We start from the raw sequence: 27,785 nt of genomic DNA, 5'->3' as shown, positions 1-27,785 counted from the left end.
CAAAGATTGTTGTAATTTCCATTGTTAACTTTCAAAGATCGGTTTATCAAATTATCAGTAAACTTAAACCGTAACCATTTCATTTCCCTATTATCAATGGCTTTCCACGACACCAATAATAATAATTGATTTATAGAGAACCATAAATATTCAAAAAATTACAGATACCGTATTTTTTTCTTTTTTCTTTTTTTTGGAGAATCAGATAAACTAGAAAGGACAAGAGGCAAGATACAGAACATAAACTTAACAAGCATGATTAAGTCACTTGTTTTATTTTATTTTAGTTTTGATTACAAAGTATTTTTTTCTTTTTTCTTTTTTCTTTTTTTAATCCCTACTGCTGCTGCTGCTACTACTAGAATTTTGTATTTCTAATGTTTTTTCTTACAATGAAAAACACCTTTCCCAACTAAGTTTAAACCTTTTGTTTATGAGTTTTTAATGGTGATAGACCTCAACATGTTCAATTATTTAATATTGAGAATATATTAGCTTTTGTAAAGAACACACGCGATATTTTGCTAGTCACAAGTAAACTACACTACATTATCCGCTAAGCAATAATAGGGAAAATGGAATAAACATATCATCAAATTATCTTTCTTGCGAGCATGTTGAAAATACAGTCAGTAAAATTCAAAAGCATACTTCTCGAGTTAGTTGCTCTGTTTCGTTACATCTTCAGGTATAGGATAGCAATTTGCACAAATGCTTCACAAATTTTCATTGTTTTTGTTTTTGCCTGCTCCCCTCAGAAGAACACTACAAATACCATTTTCTCAACCTGCATGGACAATATCAGAAGAGTCAAATTTTTTTAATGTAAAAGAATTCATCCAACGTTCTTGATAGCAATAAAAAAAAAGTATACCATTAATAAGTAGACTTGGTCAAATTTTCATATTGTAAGTTCTAATGAAGAATAAATTGAGATAAGATTTTTCCCAAAAAGTAATAATCGAAATAAGGAAAAAGATGACCATTTCAGTTGTTACAGGATCCAAAATTGGTTCATCAGCTGGTGCCTGATTGAAAAGCATGTTGCCCCTTGTCGCACGAAACAACATTCGCTCAAACCTAAGAAGTTTGGATTTACTGATAATGCCACTAATAAATCTTAAACCAGATTGATTTGATGGCTCATGTCGCATCTCCTGTAGAATAAATTATTTATTGAATGACCATGTTAATCGTTGCTGAAAAAGTTTCATGTTTATAGTTAATCATGCAAAATAGTATTCAACAAAGCAGCCAATTACCTGTTCAAGTAAAGATGCTGTATCTGCATAGTCATCATTAGAGTACACATGATCATCTAACTCTCTTTCCTCTGCAACTGCATGGCTCTTACTTGAAACAAGGAAACCACTTGCCTGGAATCACCCATGTGAAGGCATGAGAAAAGCAAATAAAACTAGAGTTTGAAAGGAATGCTTCATATACATACATTGTCAAGAAACATAACTTCAGTTATTCGGCAAAGGTCTATTTAGCCACAATTTCATAATAATTAAGTAGATTTAGGTATGTGATGTATTTATACTCCATCTGAAATAATGAACACATTAATAAGGAAAAAACAGAGATCACTTGACAATTTGGGGCTCATGAGCCAATGTTTACAGTGAGTCAAATATAGAAGCAATGAGGCTAGAACTGCAGATATAAAGTAAAGATAATTTCTTGAAGATACAATCACTGTAAAGACTTAATAAACAAGTATTTTTATATTTGAGATAGCAAAAGAAAAGAAACCAACAAATGATCAGGAAAGCTTTGATCACACAAAGAAGCAGCTTGATTTACATATCTGTAAATAGCAAAACAGCAGCTTAAATACATGAATTTGAGAAATAAATATATCACTTGAGTAATGGTAGGTTTTCCCACAATCATTACTTCTGTAACTGTAAAAGGGCATTTATATCGAGAAGCAACATATAGATGTTATCGGTGCCTACTGCACTCAAGAAAATTGCAAGAAAGTATACCTTCTGCAGTACCATCTTGAACTCTAGCAGCTCATTGTACGTTTGTCGTAGTTTCTCAATGTTATGGTTCATTTCAATCAACTCATGTTCATGCAGCAAGTTGTATCTAGAATTAAGAGAAAGACAATAATAAAGCACATTAGATCATAACTTAATAGAAAAAATGCACATTAGTTCTCTAAGAAAAGTTGCCTTTGCAAGAAAGAGGAAATGGTTCTTCACTTTTTGACCATTTCTTACAGCATATGGTTATTGCTGGCACTATAAGAGGGGGTAAAAAAATCCAGACAGAAAGAAAGGAAAACAACATAAAAATTATGAGGACAAAAAAAAAAAGGTTCCCTTGTCAGTAGATGAGGATTAATAACTAGAAATGGACCTCTAATTCCTCCAATTCCACGTCTTCTAGCATAGCAGGATGAGCAAAAGACATTAGGCTGGCTTTTTGTATTTGATCTTTGAAAAACCGTAGCTTTCTTGACATTTCTGCACATTTTTTACCTGTGAAATGACTCCCAAAAACATGAAAATAAAAATGATAAAGGGAGACTGTAGTAGATATCATTCCACCTACAAAAAATATATTGAAGTAATTTTGTTTAGCACTAAGTTCATGCCTCAAGGTAATCTAGAAATATGAAAATAAAAATGATAAAAGGAAACTGTAGTAGATATCATTCTACCTATATAAAATATTTAAGTAATTTTGTTTACCACTAAGTTCATACCTTATCTAGATGGGCATTTCACAACATCCATCCGGATATTTGGATGCATGAAAGCATGAGATGAATTCTAAATGCAATGGTGGGCTTGGATTGATAACATTAGGAAACTTGGCGTAAGTTCACAGTTGGATGGCTATGGAGTGAGGCATGGTTTCGGAGGATTTATCTCGCCGGCGACTGATTTTTCATGGTGATCGATCTTTTGAGTTCGAGGAGGGGCTGGAAGATGGCATTGGATGCAGACGTGTCGAGATTGTTGAACGGGGGCAGGGACTTCGTCGGGCTATTGATTTGGTTGGTGCTGAGATTAAGTGGGTGGCGTCACAATTGCTTCGAGTGTCTAGTAGGGTGGCCAATGGGGACAATGAAGTGTGGCCTGTTGGCTTCGTCACGGGGAGGAGGGCGAGGAAGTTCAGGTTATGGTCCAGTCGGGGGATCGGCGACGACAGATTTTCATCTCTCAATCATCTTACGGAGACGGTTGAGAAGGGGTTGCCTTGGTTCTGGAAGGTTTTTGGGGAAATAATGGTTGGGTGTCCAGGGGGCGTCCAAATCACATTGGTACAGTAAGAGCTTGGCCAGAAGGTGCGGGGGTAGCAGTGGCGAGGTCTGTTGGTAGGGAGGTGGAAGTCCAGCAGGGGTCCGAACTAGGGTGGGTCGGTTTTTTGGATTCTTGTTTGGTAGGTTGAGTGGGTGCTCTGGGGGAGAAAGGCATGGAGGCTCACCGGTTGTCGGCATGGGCAAATTGGGCATGGTGCGTCACTAGAGGGGTACAAGTGAAACCGATTGGAGGCCAATTTGTAATGTTTGCCTTTTCGAACAGAGGTGATGCTACTCGGATTCTGAATAATGCATGGGTGGTTGATGGTCGACCCCTACAGCTTGAACGGTGGTCACCGGAGGTACTGTGCACTAAGGGTCGTTCTTTGCCCCTACAAAGTGTTTGGGTACAGGTGTTGGGACTTTCGATTCACCTTCGAGGGGAGCAAGTGTTTCGACCAATCGGGGATCGGTGTGGGGGTTTTCTGGCCACCGATGTTGCGACGACGACGATGGAGTCACTGGGTTGTATTTGTTTGAAGGTTCGGGGTTCGGGGCATGGAGTTCCGCCGCGGATTCATGTTAGATGGGGCCAATGGTGGTACATCCTTCCAGTCTGGTTAGAGGTGGGTCCAGCCATGGAGCGATGGAGCTTGTCGGAAAATCGTGTCCAGCAACGACCGAATTTGGAATCGCGAGATTTAGGGAGATTTGGACATCGTGATTTTGGGCGAGAATGGCGGAGGCCAGATTTGCAGAATAATAGAGATAGGGTCAGATCATCTTAGATTTGGTTACCAAAGCAGCGAGGTCAGGGGGCTGGGCCTACCTTGGGCCGAAAGATTAGGGGAGGTACTCAATTTGTTGGGCCACAATTTCGTTCCACCTGTGACCAAAACGGCAAACGGGAGGGACTGGGACTGGGTCTGGGTCCATTTAATGGGCTTGGGCCAAATAAAAAACCTACAGTGCATGTGGGCTCTAGGAGGGCTTCTGGCAGTGGATTTGGGCTCAGTGTGTGAAAGTGGGCCACTTTCAATTGAATGAGCTCTTGGGCAATACAGGGAAGAGTCCATCTAGGGCAGAGTAGGGTCCAATCTAATGGACACACGACTCCAGTGGCCAAGATTTTTGATACCCTTTATCAGGGATTGGATCTTCCTCAGGCGGATCGGGTTTTGACCTCTACGAGAGTTCCGACTGTAACGACGGGCGACCCATCGACGTCGAATCAATGCTTGGCTGATGGTGGTGAGGATTTCGCACCTTGGCAGGAGGCGGAGCAGGTGGCCGAGGTCAGTCGTCTCGAGGTGGGGGCTTTTCTGCCAGTCTCACGACGATGGGGGTCGATATAGGGAAGATATGCCGATAGCTGCGATTTCGTGGGGCGATCGAATGGAGACTGTGGTTGATGTTGGGAAAGAACTATCCCTGGTGGTTCAGCCCTTGGCTATGGGAAGTGACAAAGGGCTGTGGCAAGACGGTTCAAACTCAGCTTCAGGCCATCATGCTGGGTTTGGTGAAACTGCGATTCCTTCTGACACTGCTGTGTCTAAATGGGTCCTGGACAGGATTAGTGAGGTAAGCCGCTTGTTAGGAGTGTCTTTTGAAGGACATGAGGCAGAGGCCATGCGATTATTTTCAGCGGTAGAGGCATCACGGAGGCCGGGGAGTTCTAGTTCTGGAACGAGCAGAAAGTCGTCGCCAGTAGCAGGCCGGAAAGGGGCTCGTGAGCTTAAAAATCTGCATTGTTCAATTAATTATGACCATGTCAACAGGATAACAGGGCGAGAGGTTCGTAAGCCACCGGGGGGGGGGGGCTTTTGTTGAAATGGGATTAAAAATTTTGTCATGGAATGTGCAAGGGTTGAACGATAGGGATAAGAGGATGGTTGTCAGTATAGTGGTGCGAAATGCTAAAGCGGATGTAGTATGTTTACAAGAAACAAAAATGGAGGTAATGGAGGATGCGATGGTGCGACAAATTTGGGGTGGTCGTTTTGTGGAATGGATTTATTTGCCTGCTGTGGGTTCAGCAGGAGGGATTCTACTCTGTTGGGACAACAGGATCGTAGTGAGGGAGGGACAGGAGTTAGGGGGTTTCTCGGTTTCTTGCTTGTTTAGGTGTGTGGCAGATAGTTTTCGGTGGGTGTTTACAGAAGTATATGGGCCGGTTCGTCATGCTGAACGGGCTGAGTTTTTTTTAGAGCTGGAAATGGTTGCATTCCGGTGGTCAGAACCATGGTGTGTGGGGGGTGATTTTAATGTGGTCAGAGGGCCGATTGAGAAGGTTGGGAATAGTCGGGTGAACGGTGCAATGCGGGCCTTTTGTACATTTATTGATAATTGTCAACTGATGGATTTACCGCTTCATGAGGGGAGCTTTACTTGGTCTAATGGGCAGCAGATGTCTCGGATTGATAGATTTTTGGTCAGCGGAAATTGGAAGGAACATTTTGCGGGGGTTATGCAGCTTCGTTTGCCTCGTCCAGTTTCAGATCATTGGCCTCTTCTGTTGGATAGTGGAGGTTTTCGTGGCGGGCCTACGCCATTCCGTTTTGTGAACATGTGGTTACAGTCTACCGGTTTCATTGACATGGTCCAGAAGTGGTAGCAGAGCTACGTGGTGTTTGCTCGCCGAGTGGCAGGCTGGCTTAAAAACTGAAGCTACTTAAAGGTAACTTGAAACAGTGGAACACAGAGTCGTTCGGTCGGATAGAGACGCAGAAAGCGGAAGTGCTAGGGATTTTGCAGTTGTTCGATGAGCTGGAGATGAATGGGGGGTTGAGGGAAGCAGATCTTGCTAAGAGGGAGGCGGCTAGGCAAGATTTTGTTCGTCTGGCTCGTATGGAGGAGGTGTGCTTCTGACAAAAATCTAGATGTTTATGGTTGAAAGAGGGGGACCGAAACACAAAATTCTTTCATCGCTTGGCAAATTGCCATCGCCGGGTGAACCAGATTGTTAGATTGCGGATAGCTGGAACTGACTTGACCACAGTTACAGAGATTAGAGAGGGTATAGTGGGCTTCTATCAGACTATGTTTAGTCGGCAGGAAGGACAGTGGAGGCCAGGTTTGGATGGGGTGCTTTTTGACGCTATTGATGGAGGGGATAGGGAGGCTCTAGAGATGGATTTTTCTGAAGAGGAGGTTATGGGGGCTTTGAAGGCTATAAGTGGGGACAAGGCTCCAGGTCCAGATGGGTTCACGATGGCCTTCTTCCAGCATTGTTGGCGGGTAATTAGGCAAGTCTTTCAAGCTTTCTCTAGTTCGGGGCGGTTCGAGAAGAGTCTCAATGCAATTTTTTTGGCTTTGATTCCAAAAAAAGGAGGGGCTAAGGATATTCGGGATTTTAGGCCTATTAGTTTACTTGGAAGCATGTATAAGCTGTTAACTAAAGTTTTGGCAAATAGGCTGCGTGGTGTTTTGCCAACAGTGGTGTCTGAAGCTCAAAATGCATTCATCGGGGGTCGTCAGATTCTGGATGCCGTATTAGTAGCTAATGAATGTGTTGACTCGAGGCTTCGGCAGGGGCGTCCTGGGGTGATCTGTAAGTTGGATATTGAGAAGGCCTATGATAGTGTTAATTGGGAGTTTCTCTTCTACGTTATGAGGCGGATGGGTTTTGGGGAGAAATGGTGTCGGTGGATGAAATTCTATATTTCTATGGTCCAGCTATCTGTATTGGTGAATGGTACACCGGTAGGATTCTTTTCTACTTTTCGTGGCCTTAGACAGGGAGACCCCTTGTCGCCATTGTTGTTCCTCTTGGTAATGGAGGCCTTTACTAGATTGTTGGGGCGGGCTGTAGCTGAAGGCTTGTTGGAGGGTTTTTCGGTCGGATCTTTGGGCAGAGGAGTGGTGGGTGTTTTGCATCTTTTGTATGCAGATGATGCTTTGGTCTTTTGCGAGCCGCGTGCTGAGCAGTTGGGCTATTTGCGGTGTGTTTTGCTGTGTTTTGAGACGGTCTCGGGTCTGAGAGTGAATTTGAGTAAGTCTGAGTTAATCCCAGTAGGAGAGGTTGACAGAGTCCCCATGTTAGCAGCTATTTTGGGGTGCAAGGTGTCAGCTCTGCCAGTGTCTTATTTAGGCTTGCCATTGGGTGCTACTTTTAAGTCGCAAGGGGTGTGGAATGGTGTGGTGGAGCGAGTGCAGCGACGGCTGGCAGGTTGGAAGAAGCAATATTTGTCAAAAGGGGGACGTTTCACTTTGATTCAGAGTGTGCTGAGTAGTATTCCGACTTACTTTATGTCAGTACAGGTAATTCCGGTTTCTGTGGCTCGACGTTTGGAGAAGCTTCAGAGAGATTTTCTGTGGAGGAGTGGAGGGGAGGTTTTTCGTTATTATTTGGTGGGATGGGCTCGGATTTGTTCTCCAAAGGATGCGGGTGGTTTGGGGGTCCGGAGTTTGGTTACTTTTAATCGAGCCTTATTGGGTAAATGGTTTTGGCGTTTTACGTGGGAGCGAGACCGGCTTTGGCAAAGGGTGATTGCTGCAAAATTTGGGGTGGATAGCCGGGATTGGAGGACCAGAAAAGTTACAAGATTTCATGGGCGGGGATTGTGGAGAGGGATTTGGTTTTGGAGGGATGAGTTTTGGGATCGGGTGCATTTCCGAGTGGGAAATGGGAAGAGGGTTAGGTTTTGGAGGGATAAATGGTGTGGGGAGGTGCTGTTGGAAGATCGATTTCCTTTGATTTTTGGCATTGCGGCGGACCCTGAGGTGACTATGGCGAACTGTTTTGGGAATGGAGAGGTAGTAGTCTGGGACGTCCGCCTACGGTGGACAGTTCAGGATTGGGAGGCTACTCAATTGGAGGAGATATTGGGGTTTGTACATGGTTTGGGGCCCGTTGGGCGAGGGGAGGATAGGGTGGTGTGGACAGTGTTGGGTACAAAAGGCGTCTTTACGGTGTCATCCTTTTATCGGAGTCTGGTGGGGGGGGCAACCACGTTGTTCCCTTGGCGAAGCATTTGGGTTCCGGGCGTTCCATCTAAGGTAGTGTTCTTTTTGTGGATAGCTGCTTTGGGCCGGAATCTCACTATTGATAATTTGGTCCATCGAGGTCATGTCTTAGTGAATCGCTATTGTATGTGTTGTATGGATGCAGAGTCGGTGGATCATTTATTTCTTCATTGTGATGTGGCATCTCATCTATGGGGGTTGGTATGCTCTTTGTTTGGGGTTGTTTGGGTGCAGCCCCAGGGGGTGTTGGAGATGTTATGGAGTTGGGGAGGGGCTCGTGTTGGTCGTCGACGTCAACGGATTTGGTTCGTCGTGCCTTTTTGTTTGATGTGGCTGGTTTGGTTGGAGAGGAATCGGCGGACGTTTCTCGACATTACTTAGTCGGGGTCTTGGCTTCAGAATAGCTTGTTGCTTACTTTATGCACTTGGTTGGAGTCACGGGCCAACCCGGATATATTTGTTTTCATAGATTTTTTGGATAATATTATTGGTTAGGAGTTCTAGGTTCTTTGTATTCTTTGCATCTTCTTGATGCTTTTCAAATAAAATTAATTACTTATCAAAAAAAAAAAAAAAAAAAATTCACAACATCCATCCAGCACCCAAATTTCAATTGGTATACATATTCCACAGAAAGAGAAGCCAACTTATCGAGCTCTTCTATTGTTGTTATTTTTCTCTCTCAACAAATGGTGATAAGGGGTAATAGCTTTGTCCCTCATTTGCTTGTGTTTGTTAAGAACATGAAAGGCATTCCTCATGATGTTAAAAAGTTAAAAAGTAGGGCATTAAAGTGGCGCATAATTAATCTTTCTTGTTCATCACTCAACTATATTAAGCCTGACTATTGTTTTAGTGCTCCCTGTATTCTTCCAAAACAAATCCATGACACTTTCTCTAAAATAAAGGCAAACTGATAATTTCACAAAATTCAAATTGTGCTCCACCGTCCTAAACTCCCACTACTCACAAATTCTCTTTGTAGAGAGAGGTAAATGGAATAAAAAACAAGAGCTAATCTAAGATACGAAGCACGGGCACAATTCGGACCCATCCTCTTGTTAAAGACCAATATAAAGGCAAGTGAAGCAGAAGACTTCCATTTCCACTTGACTGGAAGAAACAAAGACTGTATAAATTTGTACACGTATATATAACTCTAGTGACATAAAGTATCTCACATCACAACATAGCTTGTACACTTAGATAGCTAAAATGGTTGAGTGTAATTTTATTTGTCAATACTTAATGAAAAGATGATCATGTAGATACCAACAGACTTCTCTGTTCAATGAGTTGAGGAAGCATGAAAACTGCAAATACGATTGCACGGGCAGGAATTTATGCCATGAGCTAATTATACTAATAACTTTATTTACCATACACAACATAAAGCTAGAGAAAACATAGGTTTCCATCGATGTTGGGTTTTAGTTGTAGTACCTGTACTGAATATAAAATGTGCAAACCATTCATTACAAGAAAAAAAGTAATAAAAGTTTTGATTAAACATTCTATACAAAAGCAAATAGCAGTTCTTATAAACAATACCTGATTAACAAATGTTCGCTGGAAAGGGTTTTTATCAGCATTCAACTGCCAAGAACAATTCATAAAAGTGAGTGCATTGATCAATTAATAACTAAAAAATAAGAAAAAAAGGTCCTTTATTTTTTATTTGGTTAGACAATAAGCTAACAATTTTGTAAAAGAAAACCGAGTAAAACTACATTTTTCACAATATGAAAATTATGGCAGAGTTTATCCCCAAAAGAAAAACGAGATTGAACACAATTCCAAATTCACAATCTAATAAAGATTACATAATTCTAACTGCTTACACCATCAGTTCTGTTGAGAAAATCCAAACCAAAATAATATAAACGTAACATCAGTAAATAATGGGTAAACTACACTTAGCATCCCTACACTTTATCCCAAATCCCACTTTGGTCCCTCATTTTTCAATTGTAAAACTCAACCCCTCCCACTTACAAGCAACTATCAATGTGGTCCTTCTATTAACTTCTGTTTGCTAAATTGACCGAAGATGCTCACATGGGCTCTCTATACAGTGCAAAACCCAATAGAGGAAGATAATAAGTAAAATTCCCTCTTCTTTGTTTCTTTGTGAAGATTCAAATCAAATTAATAGAAACCTAGCATCAGCAAATAATAGGTGAATTACAATTAGAATCCCTACAAATTACCCTAAATTCCACTTTGATCCCACATTTTTCAATTGTAACAATCACCCTCCCACTTACAGGCAACTAGCAATGTGGTCCTATTAACTTATGTTTGCTAAGTTGACAACAAATGCTCATGTGAAAGTGAAGCTCACGTGGGCTCTTTATACAGTGCAAAACCAAATAGGAGAAGATAATGACAAATTTTTCCTCTTTGTTTAGACCTTGAACAAACAAACCACCATTACAACCACCACACCCCTCATTACTTCCCACACCACCCCCTCACCACTTCCCCCAGGACACCATCACCCCCTTCACCACTTTCCCCAACTACCGCCATCCCCACCATTTCCCCCACCATCCTCACCCCTTCCCTCTTAGCCCTCAGCTCCTTTTCTCCTCCTCCCTCTTCCCCTTTCTTTCCCTAAATCCATCCCCACACCTAACATCCACCACACCACCCACCCCATGCTCCCTTTCCTCCTACCCACTTTGGCCCAGCCAATCTAATAACACACAATCCCTTGTACCTCGTACGATGGAACAAGATTTCAAGCTTCATATTGTAAATTTGGGATGAGATTTTTGTTATTGCTATATTGTGGACCTTGATTTCCGAAATGGATTTACGGAATGAATTGGGGTGGCAGTCGAAACTGTGGTGACTGAGATCGATTGTGGTGATGGATCAATAGTGGCGATAGGGGGTAGAAACAACCTCGCTCTAGCTACCTACTAGACCTAGCACAAAATTAAAAATGGACAAAAGATATTGAGGGATCGATTTTTTGATTGAATTTGAGAAGAAAAAATCAAGCCAAAATGTTTGATGGTGGCAATCGCTTGAAAGACTCACTCGACTGACCCATGGAGCAAACAACAAATTTCGCACCAAAATGAGTTGCTCAAGTAACCTAGAGTTGGTCATCATTCGTCATCCCTAATTTGAAGGCTTTTGATGCAGACCTTTAAGACTAATTGAGATGCTTGTTTGAATATATTTTTGAGCATTTCCCTATAAGGAGAAGTGTGGTAGAAGCTCTCAAGGATCAAGCTAGTAGAAAGCTCTTCAAGTCACTCTCCTCTCCATCCTTAATAGCTCTGCTTGTAAACTTTCTTTTTTATTCTCTCTAAGCTCCTAGTGTGCCCTGTAAAATACTACACAAAAGATCCTTCAGCATTCTAGAGAGAAGCTCTACTCAAAATACATACCTAGACACATCACATTGCCCTCCTTGTAATAAAATAAAGGTGATGTAGTTGTGCAAATTCAAAGCCACATAGTATAAATAACCTAATTGCACCATGTTTGTCATTGGTCGATTGTGATAGCAGTGTTAAACAATCTGTGGTGGAGTCAATTTGTATTCAAGAGAAGGATGATGGTGACAGATTTGCATTGCAGGGATCAGAGAAATCCGTGGAGTTCAAGCCAACAGGGGTCAGCGCCACTGGTGAGTCAAGAACAAACGGATGTCAATGGTAAGCATTTTAAGTCACTTTATTTGAGTCATGTTTTAATCTCTTGAAATAATTGATTGATTTGCGAGCCAAGTGACCATGATTTTCCTCTCTTCGATGGTTACACAAAAAATCCTTGTTCTTGTGGTTATGATTTGATTGCTTTAAATTTCTGGCAGATAAAATTGATTAATAATTTGCATAATTTGGTCCTATTCACCCTCCACTATACCATCCATTGCACTTTTTCAAGACATAACAACCTATAAATCCAAAACTACACAAATGTCTCAATGTATGACCGTGTGAAATTTTTGTTCCACTCATCAAATTTCCACTGAGATTGCATCCAATACCATCTCCAATTACAATAACCCTAGCTATACCACACTAGTCTGCGATTTACGTGCCTAGAGAGAATCAGAAGGTTAAAAAAGCATAAAAAAACAAAAACTTATAAATTTGGAATTCATGAAAGCGAATTAGCACATCAATTGAAGATGAGTATGCAATGGAAAAAAGAAGAAAGAACAAAAAAAAAAAAAGAAAAAGGAGGATCTGAGTAGAGTGGAAGCGTACGTCTCGGAATTGAAGGAGGCCGAGTTCGCCGAGGTAAGAGACGGCACGGTGAGAGGACTCGGCGGGGACAATGAGTTGAACGAAAGTCATCTTCTGGGAGCGCATCGGATCCATGGCTGGCAAGTTGTCTATGTACTCCATTTTCCATCAACCGAGTGATGATTGCGATGGAATTGAGACACAGAGAGACTGACTAGATCTCCAGATCGAGTCAAGAGTCTCTCCTTACAAGCTTGTGCTTGCGTCCGTCCTTACAGGCCTTCGGATATACTTTTAGGCTTAATTTTGATAATTCGAACCGTTTATATTTTATAATTTATTCAGTATATCATACCTGTAAAAAATTAAATTGATCGGATATCAGAAAGTATGTGTTTGAAAAATTGAACTAAACACTATTTTTTAAAGAATTTAACAGTTTTCCGAACATATGCTTTCTGATATCCGATCAACTTGATTTTTTACAGGTATGATATACCTGAATAAATCATAAAATATGAACGGTTCGGATTATCAAAATTGAGCCTAAAAGTAGACCCGAAGGCCTGCAAGGACGGGCGCAAGCACGGAAGCTGCAAGGAGAGGATCCTCACTCCTCCAGATATGATGATTCCGATGGAATTAGCCGAATTTTTAAAATTATTTTAATCTGATTAAACAAATTTATTTAAGAATAATTTTTGACATTTTATAATTTTGTGACATTAAAAATGAAATTATTATAATTTAAATGTAATATTTTATTTTATTAATTTTTTAATCTATTTTTTTTAATAAATTAAATTAATCCCAACTCACTTTTCAAACAAAATGCTATATTTCACCCCCTTTAATTATTTATTTGTATTTTATTTATTTATTTATTTGGGCTCTTGTGGTCCATCAGGGGATCGCTCCAATTTTTATAACTTGCTATTCAATTTTAACGATCGACTAATTTGATGGTTCAATAATAAGGATTCACTTTAAAAATCTAAATTATTCATACGATCTATCAAAAATATTATTTTTATAAAAAATCAATTTATTTGAATAATCGTAACTATATTATTAGATCACATTGTTAGTCAAAATAATGATAATTGTAATTTTAAAAATATACCATTCATTATTTAAAAGACAAATATAACATAACAATGCATCAACAACTATTCAATTTGATTTTTGTAAGAATGATCAAATGAGTCTTACAATATGAATGATTTGAATGATCAATATATGCTGCATAATCAACCTATGAGGGTCCAATAACATCTGTTATTGACTCTAGAGAAAGCTTCTTCTCTTTTTTTATGTACTAATGATTAGTTTATTTGTTCATAAATAATTAATGAATTTTGATGGCAAGTAATATATTGCCACATTTTTGATAATACAAAATAGGGCAACCTTTATATGTGTGTGTGGGTGTGTTAGAGTTGGTAGCATGAAGCTAAATCAGGTGTTTTGTTGAATGGAAGTGGAAATTTGTTGAATGGGTATGGAGGAAGAAGAAGGGAATGAAGAGAGAGAGAGAGAAGAAGAAAAAGAAGAAGAGTATACCACTTCTGGATATAATGAAGAAGTAGAGAAGGAAGAGAGAGAGAGAAGAAGGGTATAACTATCAATTTACAACTTCTGTTAATAAAAGTTAATATGCATTTTAGTCTACCAATCACAAAGGGGTTATGTGGTGATTTCCAAATGTTATGGGGGTAATTCGCACCCTGTCCAAACCACGGGGGGTAAAGTGAAGTTTGCCCTACAAAATAATAACAAAATTTTTGGTGAGATATAGTTGTCTTCATATTTTAAATCTATAATCAACCTGCCATTTAAGGTTTAAGGTTTTAGTAGAAATGCACTCAAAATGCTCTCTTTGAATTTTTAATTCACATAATAAATTGGAGGAGGAGGGGGTGATGGTTTGCGAATGTAGTGCCCCCAAAATAATACAATAAATATTACCCAAACATAAATTAAAAACAACATGAATCAGAGCAAATAGTCATTTCATTACATGAAGTTAATAATACAAAATGGTTTAACATAATTAAATGCCCTATTGGCTTACATCTTTCCAAGCCTTAACTTGGTTACACAAAAGGAGACTAGCTCATACACATTTAGTCCTAGGCTTTACAAAAATATACAATTCAAATTAAAGAAGTTCTTGCCCCCCCAAAATATCCCTTAAAGTTATTGTCTTGGTGGAGGTAAGTCACCAACACGTGAAAATGTTACTCCCAAATAGGGTGAGCCACAGCTTAGTAGAAATCATCTAGCACAATATATGAAACTTAGCAAAGGTATAAGCACACTATGCATACACAACATCAGTGATAGTGATATCCACAGTTTATATAATCATAAGGTACCAATTTCCATTCGTTTCATTACATGAACCAGTTTCATTATCTCTTTAACAATCCAAATGAGACTTCAACTCATTAGTTCTACCATCACATCAAAAATGCATGAACACTTCAAAACTTTTATTTTACGGAAATTTCGTCCGCGGGCAGCCGTCAAACGGGATCCATATAAACGTAGGCTATACAAGCACTACAATTTTCATTTTACGGATATTTCGTTCGCGGGCTAGGCACCCATGCATAATTTCGTGACTTTCACCTAGTACGTTCCGGCTAACTTAATTATAATAGAGTCCAACCAATTTCTCCTCCCAAACAATTATTCATACATATGTAATGTATTTAAACACAACATCATACAATGGAGCACATCCCCTTTCCACTCCCACATAATCATACATGTACAATGTATATAAGCAAAGTCATATCCAAATGTCAACAACAAGAGATCAGTTTCAATCCACCTAATCCTCATGTAATTTCTACAACAATCATGGTTGTCCTCCACCGATAGCCTAATATAGTTATTTGTAAATAGATATTCAATCTCATGACAAATAATTTATTCAAATTTCCAAAGAATGAGTTAATACATAACTTATCCTACCATTCATATCAGGACTCTCTCAATTTCACATTTTCAATGGCAATTTCAATTATCTCTATAAAATAATCATGATAGTCATTTTAGGGCAAAACTTTCCCATTCCTAATTATCAACCCAAATATCATTTCCAACCATTGTGACCCAACACCATTTCATTTTCAAAACCCACATATTTCATGTTTAACAACAACCCCTCTTTCCATATATATACCCAAACCCTAAGTTTGCTTACAACACCCTCAAATCACATCATTGTTACACAGGAATACACATAACTAAGCTAAATATTATATGATGGTTGTTGGCTTTTTGGCTTTCGAAGGTTATTTTTGTAATTACGAGCGTGCCAGCAAGGATCAATCAGTCCTTATAGAAAATTAATTGTCAACCAATTATCAGACGATTGTTTTTTAGTTCTTTCAGCCTCAATGAAGAGGACTTTTACTGGTGGCTTGATTTAGGAGAATTAAGCAAAATAACAATTAAATGAAGCACAATTGAAGCATTTCATTAAAATGAAAAACTTACAATGATCCAAACTCAGCCTCGTAGAGGTTTACAGCAACAATCTACTTGAAACTACTCCTATGAACGAAGTGCAGTACAGGAATTTTAAAGTGCAGAAATGTAAAGAACTGGAAATGTAAAACTGAAAAAGAAATAAAGTAGAATACGACTGGTTTTTTGGATCTGAGTCTGGGGGTCTTTTTCTGGGGCCTTCTCTGCTATTTATACTTCTCAAGGATGACCATCAAACAGCATTTCCAACCGTCAAACTGCTCCTCCATGATCGCTGATCATGTTGCCTTATAATTAGCTCCACTATGCCATCACTTGCAGTTAGGCTTCCCTCCTGAATTTGAATTTGAATGTGAGTAACCGTTGAAGTCACATCACTTTGTATCTTTTTGCTGATCTAATGCTACTCAGATCTTGTATTAACCAATACTAACTGCCACATGTACGATCATGATTGAAGACTTGAATATTCTTCCCGTATTACCCTCATTCTGCCACGTGTCGAATTGTAATTGGTTTATACAAAATATGTAGCCAACATTACCCCCCGCACTAATATACCCAATACTTGGTGATATTAGTAGATCAAGTTCTTTTATCCACGTCTTAGAATGTGCATGGGCTTTGCATTCTTCCAGAAATGCAAATGTCATTCATCATCTGCATTAAACTCTCATTCAATCTTTTGAACACCCCCACCACCTTAGTATTCGAACAGACTGATACATTTCTTATGGCCGAATCAATTTTCTCCTCTATTGATCGAACACACGAAGAGTCATCTAATGATGTTGTTCCTCCTTGAAAGAACCTCCCTACATTAATTGGCTACCTTTACCCACCTTTCTATATTCAAGTCATGGAAGCCTTTGCAACTTATCAACCTTTGGACTACGAACACGTTGCCCTTAATCCTTTGATTCAGAAAGTTACGACTATGGACATGGGAAGTTCTTCTTCTGATTCACCCTTGGACTACAAACAAACTGCCCGCAATCCTTTGATTCAGAAAGTTGCAAATATGGACATGAGAAGTTCTTCTTCATAACCCTCTACATGGGATAAGGCTGTGGCTTCTTCTTCCTCTAGGGCTTCTGACTGGGCAAGCTGGTCGGAACCTGAGGCCTGTGATTTAAGGGAGCGAACTAACCATCACTTCGTCGAGTTCACTGATCCTCTAGAGTTTCCTTCCTATGCGCGAAGCTCGGTGGTTTATCCTCACGTGCCTATCGACCGACGACGCAGTTTGGAGGACAATCTGCTTGTAGCATGGTACACATCCTCCATGCCTACAAAGATAGTGCATGCTGCCTGACGCCCAGAAGAGGCACAAGGGTACAACCCATCGTTCTTAGCCCAGAAGGCAAAGCTTTGCTCTTTTGACTGGCTCGATTATACTAATGCCTTTGTTCCTTCTGCCCTTGCCCCTTCTCCCGAAATGGAAGCTTTCATACCTCCTCCTACACCAAATCCTTACTGGACAGAGAGACTGAGGCTTGCCCTCTCTGCGGATAAGGTCTTTCCTCCTTACAAGCCTCCACTTTCCCCTACTCCAGCTGAGCGGAAACAAGCCCAACTTCTGCTCGCGGCCTTCTCTCACTTGCCTTTCAATGTCCTTGAGGATGATGTTCCTGTTAAGAACCTTCGATGGGCTTGTGACATTCTGACTCGGGGTCACGTCCTCAACCCCCTCGCCTAAGCAGAGCTTCACATGTTTTTGGACCAACTCCCCTTGCTTCTTCACTGGCATCGGATCTCTGTGGTCACCACTCAATCTTTGGACCAACTCTCATCCCTTCGAGTTCATGCCCAGTACGAAGTGGAGAACTTCATTGAAGAATTCGATAACTTCAAGAATAAAGACTCTGCGCACTGGGATGACTTAGATATTGACGAGTTGGAACAAGGATTGAGAGAAATAGCATTCGAAATAAAGGCTGAAGAACTCTTGTATGAAGTGAGAGCACATCAACTCATGCATCCAATCCTAGAAGAAATAGAGGATAGAATAAAGAAAGAACAGAAATTCATTGATCATAGTTGGATCAAATTTCATGATCTTGTTATTTATTCTATTCCTTACTTTTATGAACTTGAATTTGTACCCAAAGAGGGCCATTCGATGTAATTGCTTTTGCTTTAATACAACTAAGACTTTTCTCTTTGTTTGGCATTGTTTGATCTTGTCTCCATTTGTCTTTAAAAGCAAATTTAGGGCTTCGAACTGAACAATCTTATCCTTCGAATCTAGACTCAATCGTTTTAAACGAAACACTAAAAAACTAGCAAGAACTTTTCCAATTTATGGAATAAAGTTGACAGTTTTGCTGATTTTCATTTAGAATCAGTGTTTTGAAATCAACAGTCTTACCCCTTAAAGCTTGTTTTAATCATAACCAAAATATGGTCATGGTTAGTACGATCAATCAGTTTTAAATTAACCATTTTTTGCTTTGAACAACAGTCCATACTTTCAAAATATGGAAGCTCCTTTTTAGGGCTGCACTGTTTTAGTTCGAAAAGATAATATTTTTTGTATATATAAACCAACTATTGGTTTTGATGTTTCGAACACCAATTCCCATCCTTAAAGGGCATCAAGTTTTGCTTCGAAAGACATTACTCTCATTAAGAAACCTAAAATAGGTCTTTAATCCCTTTGAAGCAAACAAATACTTAAGCATTCATACATCCTTAGGCATGGAATGTGCTTCGACGCCGGCTTCTCAGTTTCGAAGCCGTTGTTATTTAATTTTTTGGTGCCAAAATCTGGTTTCGAAGCCAAACATTTTACTTCGAAGCTGGCGTCAACATTTGGGATGTGTTTTTCCCTCCAAAAGTATCAATATTGAAGGAAACTTTTCATATTTGTACTTTTAGTACTTAACGAATTACGCTATATATCTTCCAGACACAAAGGCTTTTCAAACCCTTTTATTTCGTGCTCTGAAATTACTCTCTCGCTCAACACACAAAACCCTTTATCTCTACCGACCTTTCACTTCTCTCTACTTCCTTTCCCAGCTTCGTCCTCTGAGAAAGCGTTTTATCAATGGCTTCTTCTTCATTGAAAGTACCAATCGTAGAGCGTGCGAGCCCGTCTGTAACCCTGAAAAGAATCATTAATGCAGAATGTGAAAAGTACAAGGCTGGGGAGAAAAGCGCCATCGACGGACGCATCTTCATCCCTCGTCGTCATGTGCAACAAGACTATGTGCTTGGGCCCATATTCAAGGAGATTCTTACTGAGCTTCCAGCTTTATATCCACGTCTGGAAGACCATTGTCTCCTTTACGAAGGTGGCCTTGACTGGGGAAACTGGATGATGAACCGTCCCCACCGATGCTGGCCCACGGTGAGACCGGAGTGGCAAGAGTGGTATGATCGGGTTGTCCCTGATAGGGCTCTAGACCTTCAAGAGCTTTGCCTTTTCAACGCCCTCTAACTATCCAGGTTCACTATCTCAAAAGACCCTTTTTTAATACTCGCCGCTCTTTGCTTTTGGAATTCTGCTTTCAGTTTCTTCTAATTTAGATGTGCGATGATGGCCCCTACTGTGGTATGATCGCATCCTCTTTCCATCCTAGGCCATGTTTAAGGCATCTTAATGGGGAGATTGATGTAGAACCACACCGAGTCAAGATAAGGGTTAAGTTATCAAACCCAAGTGTTTGACTTAGTGTGTGTTCATTCTGTAACTGTGTACGGTTGGCATCCGAGGACGCGCACTAGCCTATCTATAGCCCAGTGCTCTGTGAGTAACAATGTTGTAAAGATACGTTCAATTGAGATTACTTTCTGAACGAATGACTGAACTGCTTTATGAAATAACATTGTTTACTGAATGAATGTTTGTCCTATTTGTGAACTGTATTCGTGGCATCCATAGCAATTTACTGTTACTGTACTGTTACTGCTACTGTTACAGAGATCTCTGTCGGTTCCCATGTTTGGAACCACTACTGTTTACTGACATGATGGCCATCAACTGACTGTTCGGTCTGTTAAGACCTACTGTACTGTTTTGCTATTGGATATGCCACTTATAACTGCTATGGTTTCTAAATGACTGATATGACTGATTAATCACTGAAAGGGCATTCATTCTTAACCTCTTTACACAACTGTTATCCACTAGGCTTTAGCTCACTGTTTATATATATATATGTAGGTGTTCAGGCACCGGACCATTGCTAGGAGCGTCAGGCTAAGCTCTTGTTTTGTCAAGCCAACCTTTGTGCCTCACTTTGAGGTTCCAGATCTGTTCAAGCTAAGGCTGCTTTTGGGGTGTCTCAATTTCACCCTTCTGTCTCTGTTTCGTCCCTGTTTTGTATGAATGTTTAAGACTCGTATTGTACTGTTATGGTAGGGATTTGGTCCCTAACCTGAATGTCTGTATATGATGCATGTATATACCGTTTTGGTTTTGAATGTGAATATGGTCAGAAAAGTCTTTTTGCATACAGAATGTCACAGCTCATTGGACATCTTTTATTACTGTTATGGCTTCTGCCAGCCCCTGAACTTTGTATTACTGTTATTACTATTAAGCAGGCCTTCGGTAATTACGGATTACGGGCCGGTTACGGTGCTAAACCCATATGGTCGGGTTTGGGTCGTGACACTTATAAATCAGAAATACCTGATATAAATGTGAACACTATTATAGAGTCAAGGAATGCTGTGTTTTTTGAACATGTCTTTCCTTACAAGAAAGGACAGGAATTAAGTTCACAGAAAAGAACTTATGATTGTACACAAAGTCAAGAGACTAATGACAATCAAACACAAAAGACTAGTAATGGTCTTGACCAACAGGATTTAACTGATGATGAACCAAGAAGAAGTAAGAGAGCGAGAACATCAAAATCCTTTGGTCCAGATTTTCTGACATACCTGTTAGAAAATGAACCTCAAAGCTTTAAGGCGGCAATGACAGGTCCTAAAGCGCCTTTGTGGAAAGAGGCTGTTAATAATGAAATTGAATCCATTATGCAAAATCATACTTGGGAATTGGTGGATTTTCCACCAAGTTCTAAACCTCTTTGATATAAATGGATATTCAAGAGAAAAATGAAGGCAGATGGTTCAATAGACAAGTATAAAGCAAGACTTATAGTTAAAGGTTACAGACAAAAGGAAGGTCTGGACTATTTTGACACATATTCCCCTGTGACAAGAATAACATCCATTCGCATGCTTATTGCTATAGCAGCGTTGTTTAATTTAGAGATACATCAAATGGATGTTAAGACAACTTTCTTAAAAGGTGATCTAAATGAAGAGATCTATATAGAGTAACCTGAAGGGTTTGTAGTGCCGGGGCAAGAAAAGAAAGTTTGTCGGCTTGTAAAGTCTCTTTATGGATTAAAACAAGCACCTAAGCAATGGCATGAAAAATTTGATCATGCAATGCTTATTAATGGGTTTAAGATAAACGAATGTGACAAATGCGTCTATATTAAAAACACTGACCAAGGATATGTCATAGTTTGCCTTTATATGGATGACATGCTTATCATTGGAAGCAGTCAAAACATGATCAAATCAACTAAGCAAATGCTTAACAAAAGATTTGATATGAAAGATATGGGGGTCGCAGATGTTATATTAGGAATGAAAATTACTAAAACATCTGACGGATATGCATTATCTCAATCACATTATATTGAGAAAATTCTTGGTAAATTTTTCAAGGATGATATAAATGTAGCAAGAACACCTGTAGACATTAGTCTTTATTTATCGAAAAATAAAGGTGATATGGTGTCTTAGTTAAAATACTCCCAAATCATTGGAAGCCTAATGTACCTTATGAATTGTACTCGTCCTGATGTAGCTTATGCTATCAGTAAATTGAGTAGATACACAAGTAACCTCGGAGAAGACCATTGGAAGGCGATCATTCGGGTTCTTAGATATCTAAGATTCACCCGTGATTATGGTTTGAACTTTACTCGATATCCAACAGTACTTGAAGGTTATTGTGATGCAAATTGGATATCGGATACTAAAGATTCAAAATCCACAAGTGGATATGTTTTTACTCTGGGAGGCGCTGCTGTTTCTTAGAAATCCACGAAACAAACATGCATTGTGCGATCCACAATGGAATCTGAGTTCATTGCTTTAGACAAAACAGGAGAAGAAGCAGAATGACTTCGTCACTTCTTAGAAGACATTCCAATGTGGCCAAAACCTGTGCCAGCTATTTGCATTCATTGTGATAGTCAATCTGCAATAGGCAGGGCACAGAATCATATGTATAACGGTAAGTCGCGACATATTCGTCGTCGACATAATACCATAAGGCAATTGTTGTCAAATGGAATAATCTCAATAGATTATATAAAATCTAAAGAGAATATTGCGGATCCGTTAACAAAAGGTTTGACAAAAGAGCTAGTGTATAATTCATCGAAGGGGATGGGATTAAAGCCTATTATATAAGAGTCATCATAATGGTAACCCTATTTATATGACTGGAGATCCCAAGAACTAAGTTCAAAGGGATAACTAAGTTATGTGTGGCTCGCCAGAAATCACCAAGGAATAAAAATTCCCTACCCATTCCTATGGTGAGAGTGATATCTGCAACATATGTTGTCTGTAGGGGTATAAGGATAAGCTTTACTTTTAATGATTACTTATATCTTGATTAAGGCATAAAATCAAGACGAGTATAAGGAGATACTTACAGTAAGAATCACCTATATAAGTGTCGAACTGGGGCCGGTTCTATGAGAATGACGAGGCTAAATTCTCTAGAAACACTCATGAAAACCAGGAGCGTTCAAGGCCAAAATGAGCACAACAGTGAGAACCATGATGTGTTAGAAGATATTTTCTGTGAAATCTATTGTCTTGGCTTACACAAACGGTTAAACAATTCAAGGCATCGCGTACATTGGTTAGCTAGTAAGTCCGATAGGTTATCACTAAGGAAGGTTCAAGGCCGAAAGCTACCTATCCTGATGCAAGATGTTTTCGACTTATACTCTTTCGATAAAGTCTGCATATTGTTGCATTTCCGTTGTCATCAAATTCCATTCACGTGGGGGATTGTTGGAAATGGCTGGAAAATTCTAGGTAAAACCAAAAATTTTTCCTAACTTTGGTCTATTATTTAGGTGGGACCCAAGCGTCAAATTTGGCGGGTCAAAGTGGTAACGCGTTCTATGCCGCATTGTGATTCACGTGGTATACTTGGTTACTCAAAACCATTACCGAGTGAATGAAAAATTGAAGTCAAAGTGTGCTCCATGGAAATGGAGTTTTGGTGGAAATTCCTTAAGGTTGTAAAATGGCTTGTCTCACATTGATTTTGTGGGAAGTTTTGAATGGGTTTATAAGGCATGGGATTGGTACTTGGGGTGTGCCCCAAGGGATATCCAAGTTTTGTAGAGGGAGAGGTTATGGGCAAAATAGGCTAGACCCATTGGACACAAAAGTCACCACGCGTACGCCGCCGTTGCCGTCCGTCCAGTTGGGCGGGCTGGGCTTGGGCGCGAGTGCGTGGTGTGAGGTTGGGTTGGGTTGGGCTTGTCCGGCCCAATACCTATCTTTTTGGGCAAAAAATATTTGAATTTTATTTTATTTTTTGCTAAAATTAAACCAGAAATAAATTGGTCCGATTTTTTCTACACATCCAAACAGGTCCCTTTCGTTTTTTGAATCCAACAGATTTAAATCTGTTTAAATTCAAATCCAGACAGTTTTCAACATATCCAAATAGTGCCTATCTGTTTAAATTGAACAAGTTTGCACCTGTTTAATTCAAAACCTGCAGCCACCAATCCATCTATAAATAGGACAACCCTCATTTGATGTTTCATTCAGAAATTTCGTACTTCACCTCTGCAAATTTATTCTTCATTTTGCTGCATTTTTTTTTGTCAGAAAGAGTATAAACACTTAGTGTGTTCGTTAGGCAAACAGTTTGTAGTGCTGCTATTGTTTGTAGTTGATCATTTCATCCTGGGAGATAGACATCCACATTCTGAAAGCACCGTGGAGAGGACGGATCTGTCTTAAGGACAAAGTGTCAAATACTGGACTTGATCAGTTTTTTTAATTTGAAGAAATTAATTAAGTAAGTTGTTTAATTTATTATTCTGTTTTATTTGTTTATTAAATCAGATTTTAATTTTGTTTTTGTAACAAAATAAAATCTGTTTTTATTTATTTAATTTTATTTCTAGTTTGATTTTTGTAATCAAACAAATTCTCTCATTTCCTTTGTTTCTTTATATTCTAGTTGTTATTTAGTACACAACAAAATTTAATCTATTTAATTACAGTGAAGATTGTCCAACAGTAGTTTCTAACAAGTTGAATGCTGAGAATCATAAGGTAGAATTTAAATACACATTTTCTCTTACTTTTCAATAGTCATATATATATATATATATAGTGAGAGGGTAATTTGTGTAGCCAAATTGGGCCGAGCTAGGTTGGAGTGGCGGTCAAAGATGTTTTCAGGACCTAGCTACGAGACCTAGCTATAGGACCTAGCTACGGGACCAAGTTATTGGACCTAGCTACAAGACCTAGCTACGAGACCGAGCTACAAGACCTACCTACGGGACCAAGTTATTGGACCTAGCTACGAGACTGAGCTACAAGACCTAGCTACGGAACCAAGTTATTGGACCTAGCTACGCGGCCTAGCTATGAGAACTTACGGGACTTAACTACTTCCTAGTGGTGGTCAACACTATGGTCGAGCTACCAAGCAAGGTAGTCAAACGGAGAGAAGAGCCGAAGTAACTTGGTTGATCGCAATGTTAGCCGAGGTAAAGGGGTTAGCCGAGGTAAAGGTGTCAGCCGAGGTAAAGGTGTCAGCCGCGGTAAAAAGAGCTTAGCAAGTGGATCGCAAGTGTTAGCTCGGTCCAAGTGTAATGACGGTCACCGTGGTCGTAGCGCGCCATAGTTAGCTTGGTCGTAGTATTTGGAGCCAAGGTATGATGGCTTCTCATGGTGGACCTCGCTTTGGTTAGCGCGGTCTTAACGCGCCATAGTTAGTTCGGTCCAAGTATGAAAAGGGATTGGCAAGTGTTACCACGGTCCAAGTGTGATTAAAGTCACCAGACAGAGTAAAGGTAGTTATCTCAGTCATGGTATTCAGAACCAAGGTATTTGGGCTTCTTGCGGTGGACCTAGCTATCGTACTATGGTTAGCATGGTAGTAAGTAAACACCACAATTGGAGTATGTCAAACCGAGGTACACGCAGTGAAAGGAAGAACCGAGCTAGATGAAGCTCGGTCTAGTCTGCGGCCTTAGCATGGTCATGTTAGCTCGGTCGTATTGGAATCCGACCATGGTATAACCATCTCACTTGGTTTAAGCAGTGAGGGGGCTGTTGAAGGATAAGCATTATCTTTTAGAAATGTGATTCCTAAGAGGACTCTACATAGAGGAGTAAGAGTCCCACTAAGATTGTGCCACGCAAAACTTATAAAAGCTCACAACATCACCTATGGAGAGGTAACACAACTTTGATTCCCGAATACACAGAGCTTTTTGTCTATTTGTCTATTTTGCTGACTGGAAATCGGAGAGGTATCTGGCACACACCCGCTGGCTAGCTCACGTTTGTGCTTTCAAGGAGTAAAGCAACGACGTACGGAGGAGTGCAATCTTGATCAACAGGATTATACGAGGACAATATTTCATGCTCGTATAATTGGCGCCGTCTATGGGAACATCAGACTAGAACAAAACCTCTTGATCAAGTTTTCCTTGCTAGTAAGAATCAATGGCGCACAACGAAGATTTACCACAGTTCGCCATAGATGGACAAACTCTAGAAGGGGGTGGGAGGCGTGAAGGTTTGCCTCCTATCCCTCTCATGGCAGATTTGGAGCCCCAACGACAGAACCCCAGGAGGGATACTAGGGGGAGGCGGAATAATAGCCCCCGTCGTTCTCACTCACAAAGTCCTGACAGACAAAGGCGAAGGATTGATCCTCAAGTTCTGGAGGACCGCATGAAGGAGCATGACGAATTGATACGACGGATGGCGGCGGACAAGGAGTCTATGAAACGCCAGATCAAATAAAAAAGAGTAGCGACAGGAGAGGGGCGCAAAAGCAAAACGCCCCCTCGCTACTCAGAAGATCGTGGTAGGCATACCACACCATCACGAGCAGAGAGTAGAAGCCTCAGAACAGGCGATACTCAATCCAGAACCTCCAGGACTCGTTGCTCCAGGTCTGAGAGAACGAGATCTGAGAGGTCTTGCACTGAGGGAAGCACCTATCGACCCTCACGCACGCACCAGACATCATCCAGGCAGACGGAGTTGCCTAGATCATCCGACTTATGAACCGTGCTAGAAGAAAGGGCACGATGGAAGGAGGACACTAGGGCGCACGACCCTCGCAAAGTTTCTGCCCTTCAATAGTTGGCTCCTCGGACGCATGGAAGCGTCGAGGTTGGAATGCCAATACCGTGCTCTGCCTACGAACCAACAGAAAAAGCATTAGCGAGGCTGTAGACCTCGCCATTCGTTCAGGCAATTGAGAACGCGCCCCTACCTTCAGGCTTCCTCCAGCCTAAATTCACCATGTACGAGGGAAAGACAGACCTCTACATGCACCTAAGCCACTTCCGCCAGGTTATGGTGGTATATCGGCGAAACGAGGCTTTGATGTGCATCCTCTTCCCATCCAGCCTTGGCGACCTAGGCTTGACTTGGTTCGAAAAGCTTCCAGAAGGCAACATAGCCTCCTGGGCGCAATTGGCGGAGGCGTTCGTAACAAGGTTCAGAACGAACACCAAAACCCCGGTGGAGATCGATCAGCTACTCTCTATCGACATGGGCGACAAGGAGACGTTAAGATCCTACAATAGCCGCTACTGGGAGACCTTCAACCAGATTGGGGATTGCCCCACCAATCTCGCCATCGCACAATACAAAAGAGGTCTTCCAGTCAGAAACAGGTTGAGGGACTCAATCACCATGACGCCACCCTATACGATGGAAGCCTTGATGGAGAGAGTACACCAACATATTCGCGTGGAGGAAGATGACAACCGCGCTAAAGCAAAATCTGGCACAACCGCAATACCAGATAAAAAGACTACGACAAAAGTCAACGCGGTAGAACGTCCAAGCAGAAACGGGCGAGGCAGGCGGGACAACGGAGAGGACCAAGACAAAAGGAGGTTGAGAGTCCGTACTGCCATTACCACGGTGTTCAAAAAACTGATCTATCGGATTCTCAGCGAGATTCCCAATGAACCTTTCGTCCGATGGCCTGCTAAACTGACGAGAGGTCGTGGTGCACCTTCCATGATTAAAAGGGGCACCACACTGAAAATTGCACACCATTAAGGCAGCATTTGGAGGAGTTAGTGGTAGCTGGGCACCTGGATCAATACATAGAAGGAGGGACACAGCCAACCCCCCAAAACCACAGCAACCCAAATGGGATGCCGGTAGACTCTCTACCTCAAGGCGTAATAAACGTAATACATGGAGTATTCGAACCTGAGCGAGTATGTGAGCTCAGGGGATGATAAAAAAGGCTGAGCACTTAAGGGAGGTACTAAGTGCACAACCTACCATCAAAAAGGGGAGAATAGAACCCATAAAGGTTATATCTTTTTCGGACAAAGACTTAGCAAGGATATACTGCCCTCATAATGATGCACTGGTCGTCACTCTACGCGTCAAGCATTTCGACATCAAATGGATTTTGATCGACCAAGGAAGCTCATGTGAGATAATGTATTACGAAACCTTCAAACAATTGAAACTGGAGGACAAAGACTTGGCACCTGTAACATCTCCCCTGATCGGATTCAACTCAATGCCAGAGTGGCCAGTGGGCAAGATAA

General features: G+C 40.7%; 1 protein-coding gene across 8 annotated transcripts; it reads right to left on the bottom strand.

Annotated features, from left to right (window-relative positions):
* Nucleotides 1-576: 576 nt before the first annotated feature.
* LOC145822389 (V-type proton ATPase subunit a1-like) lies at nucleotides 577-12,706 on the bottom strand. Of its 8 annotated transcripts, none has more exons than XM_082919263.1 (7): nucleotides 12,460-12,706; nucleotides 9,779-9,823; nucleotides 2,374-2,495; nucleotides 1,995-2,100; nucleotides 1,263-1,376; nucleotides 984-1,157; nucleotides 577-787 (listed from the first exon to the last, which is right to left on the bottom strand). In XM_082919263.1, the coding sequence occupies exons 4-7, from the start codon at nucleotides 2,064-2,066 to the stop codon at nucleotides 755-757; spliced, it is 393 nt and encodes a 130-aa protein (XP_082775389.1). In that variant the 5' UTR covers nucleotides 2,067-2,100; nucleotides 2,374-2,495; nucleotides 9,779-9,823; nucleotides 12,460-12,706; the 3' UTR covers nucleotides 577-754. The 8 variants fall into 8 exon arrangements, with proteins under 8 accessions (XP_082775389.1, XP_082775388.1, XP_082775390.1 ...); XM_082919262.1 differs by having other exon boundaries at nucleotides 2,374-2,564; nucleotides 12,460-12,667; XM_082919264.1 differs by having other exon boundaries at nucleotides 2,374-2,480; nucleotides 12,460-12,667.
* Nucleotides 12,707-27,785: the final 15,079 nt, after the last annotated feature.

Source organism: Camellia sinensis, chromosome 3 (assembly GCF_055761805.1).
Source record: "Camellia sinensis isolate YWXY chromosome 3, ASM5576180v1, whole genome shotgun sequence".
Lineage (NCBI taxonomy): Eukaryota > Viridiplantae > Streptophyta > Magnoliopsida > Ericales > Theaceae > Camellia > Camellia sinensis.
Note: the sequence above shows the minus strand (reverse complement) of the source record. Positions and strands in the feature narration are given on the sequence as shown.

Coding starts and splice junctions, on each gene's coding strand:
- LOC145822389 (XM_082919258.1), bottom strand. CDS start 9,819: ATGCTGATAAAAACCCTTTCCAGCGAACATTTGTTAATCAG. Junction 2,101..9,778: donor AGCGAACATTTGTTAATCAG/GTATTGTTTATA, acceptor TCTTAATTCTAG/ATACAACTTGCTGCATGAAC. Junction 1,158..1,262: donor CAGCATCTTTACTTGAACAG/GTAATTGGCTGC, acceptor TTTATTCTACAG/GAGATGCGACATGAGCCATC.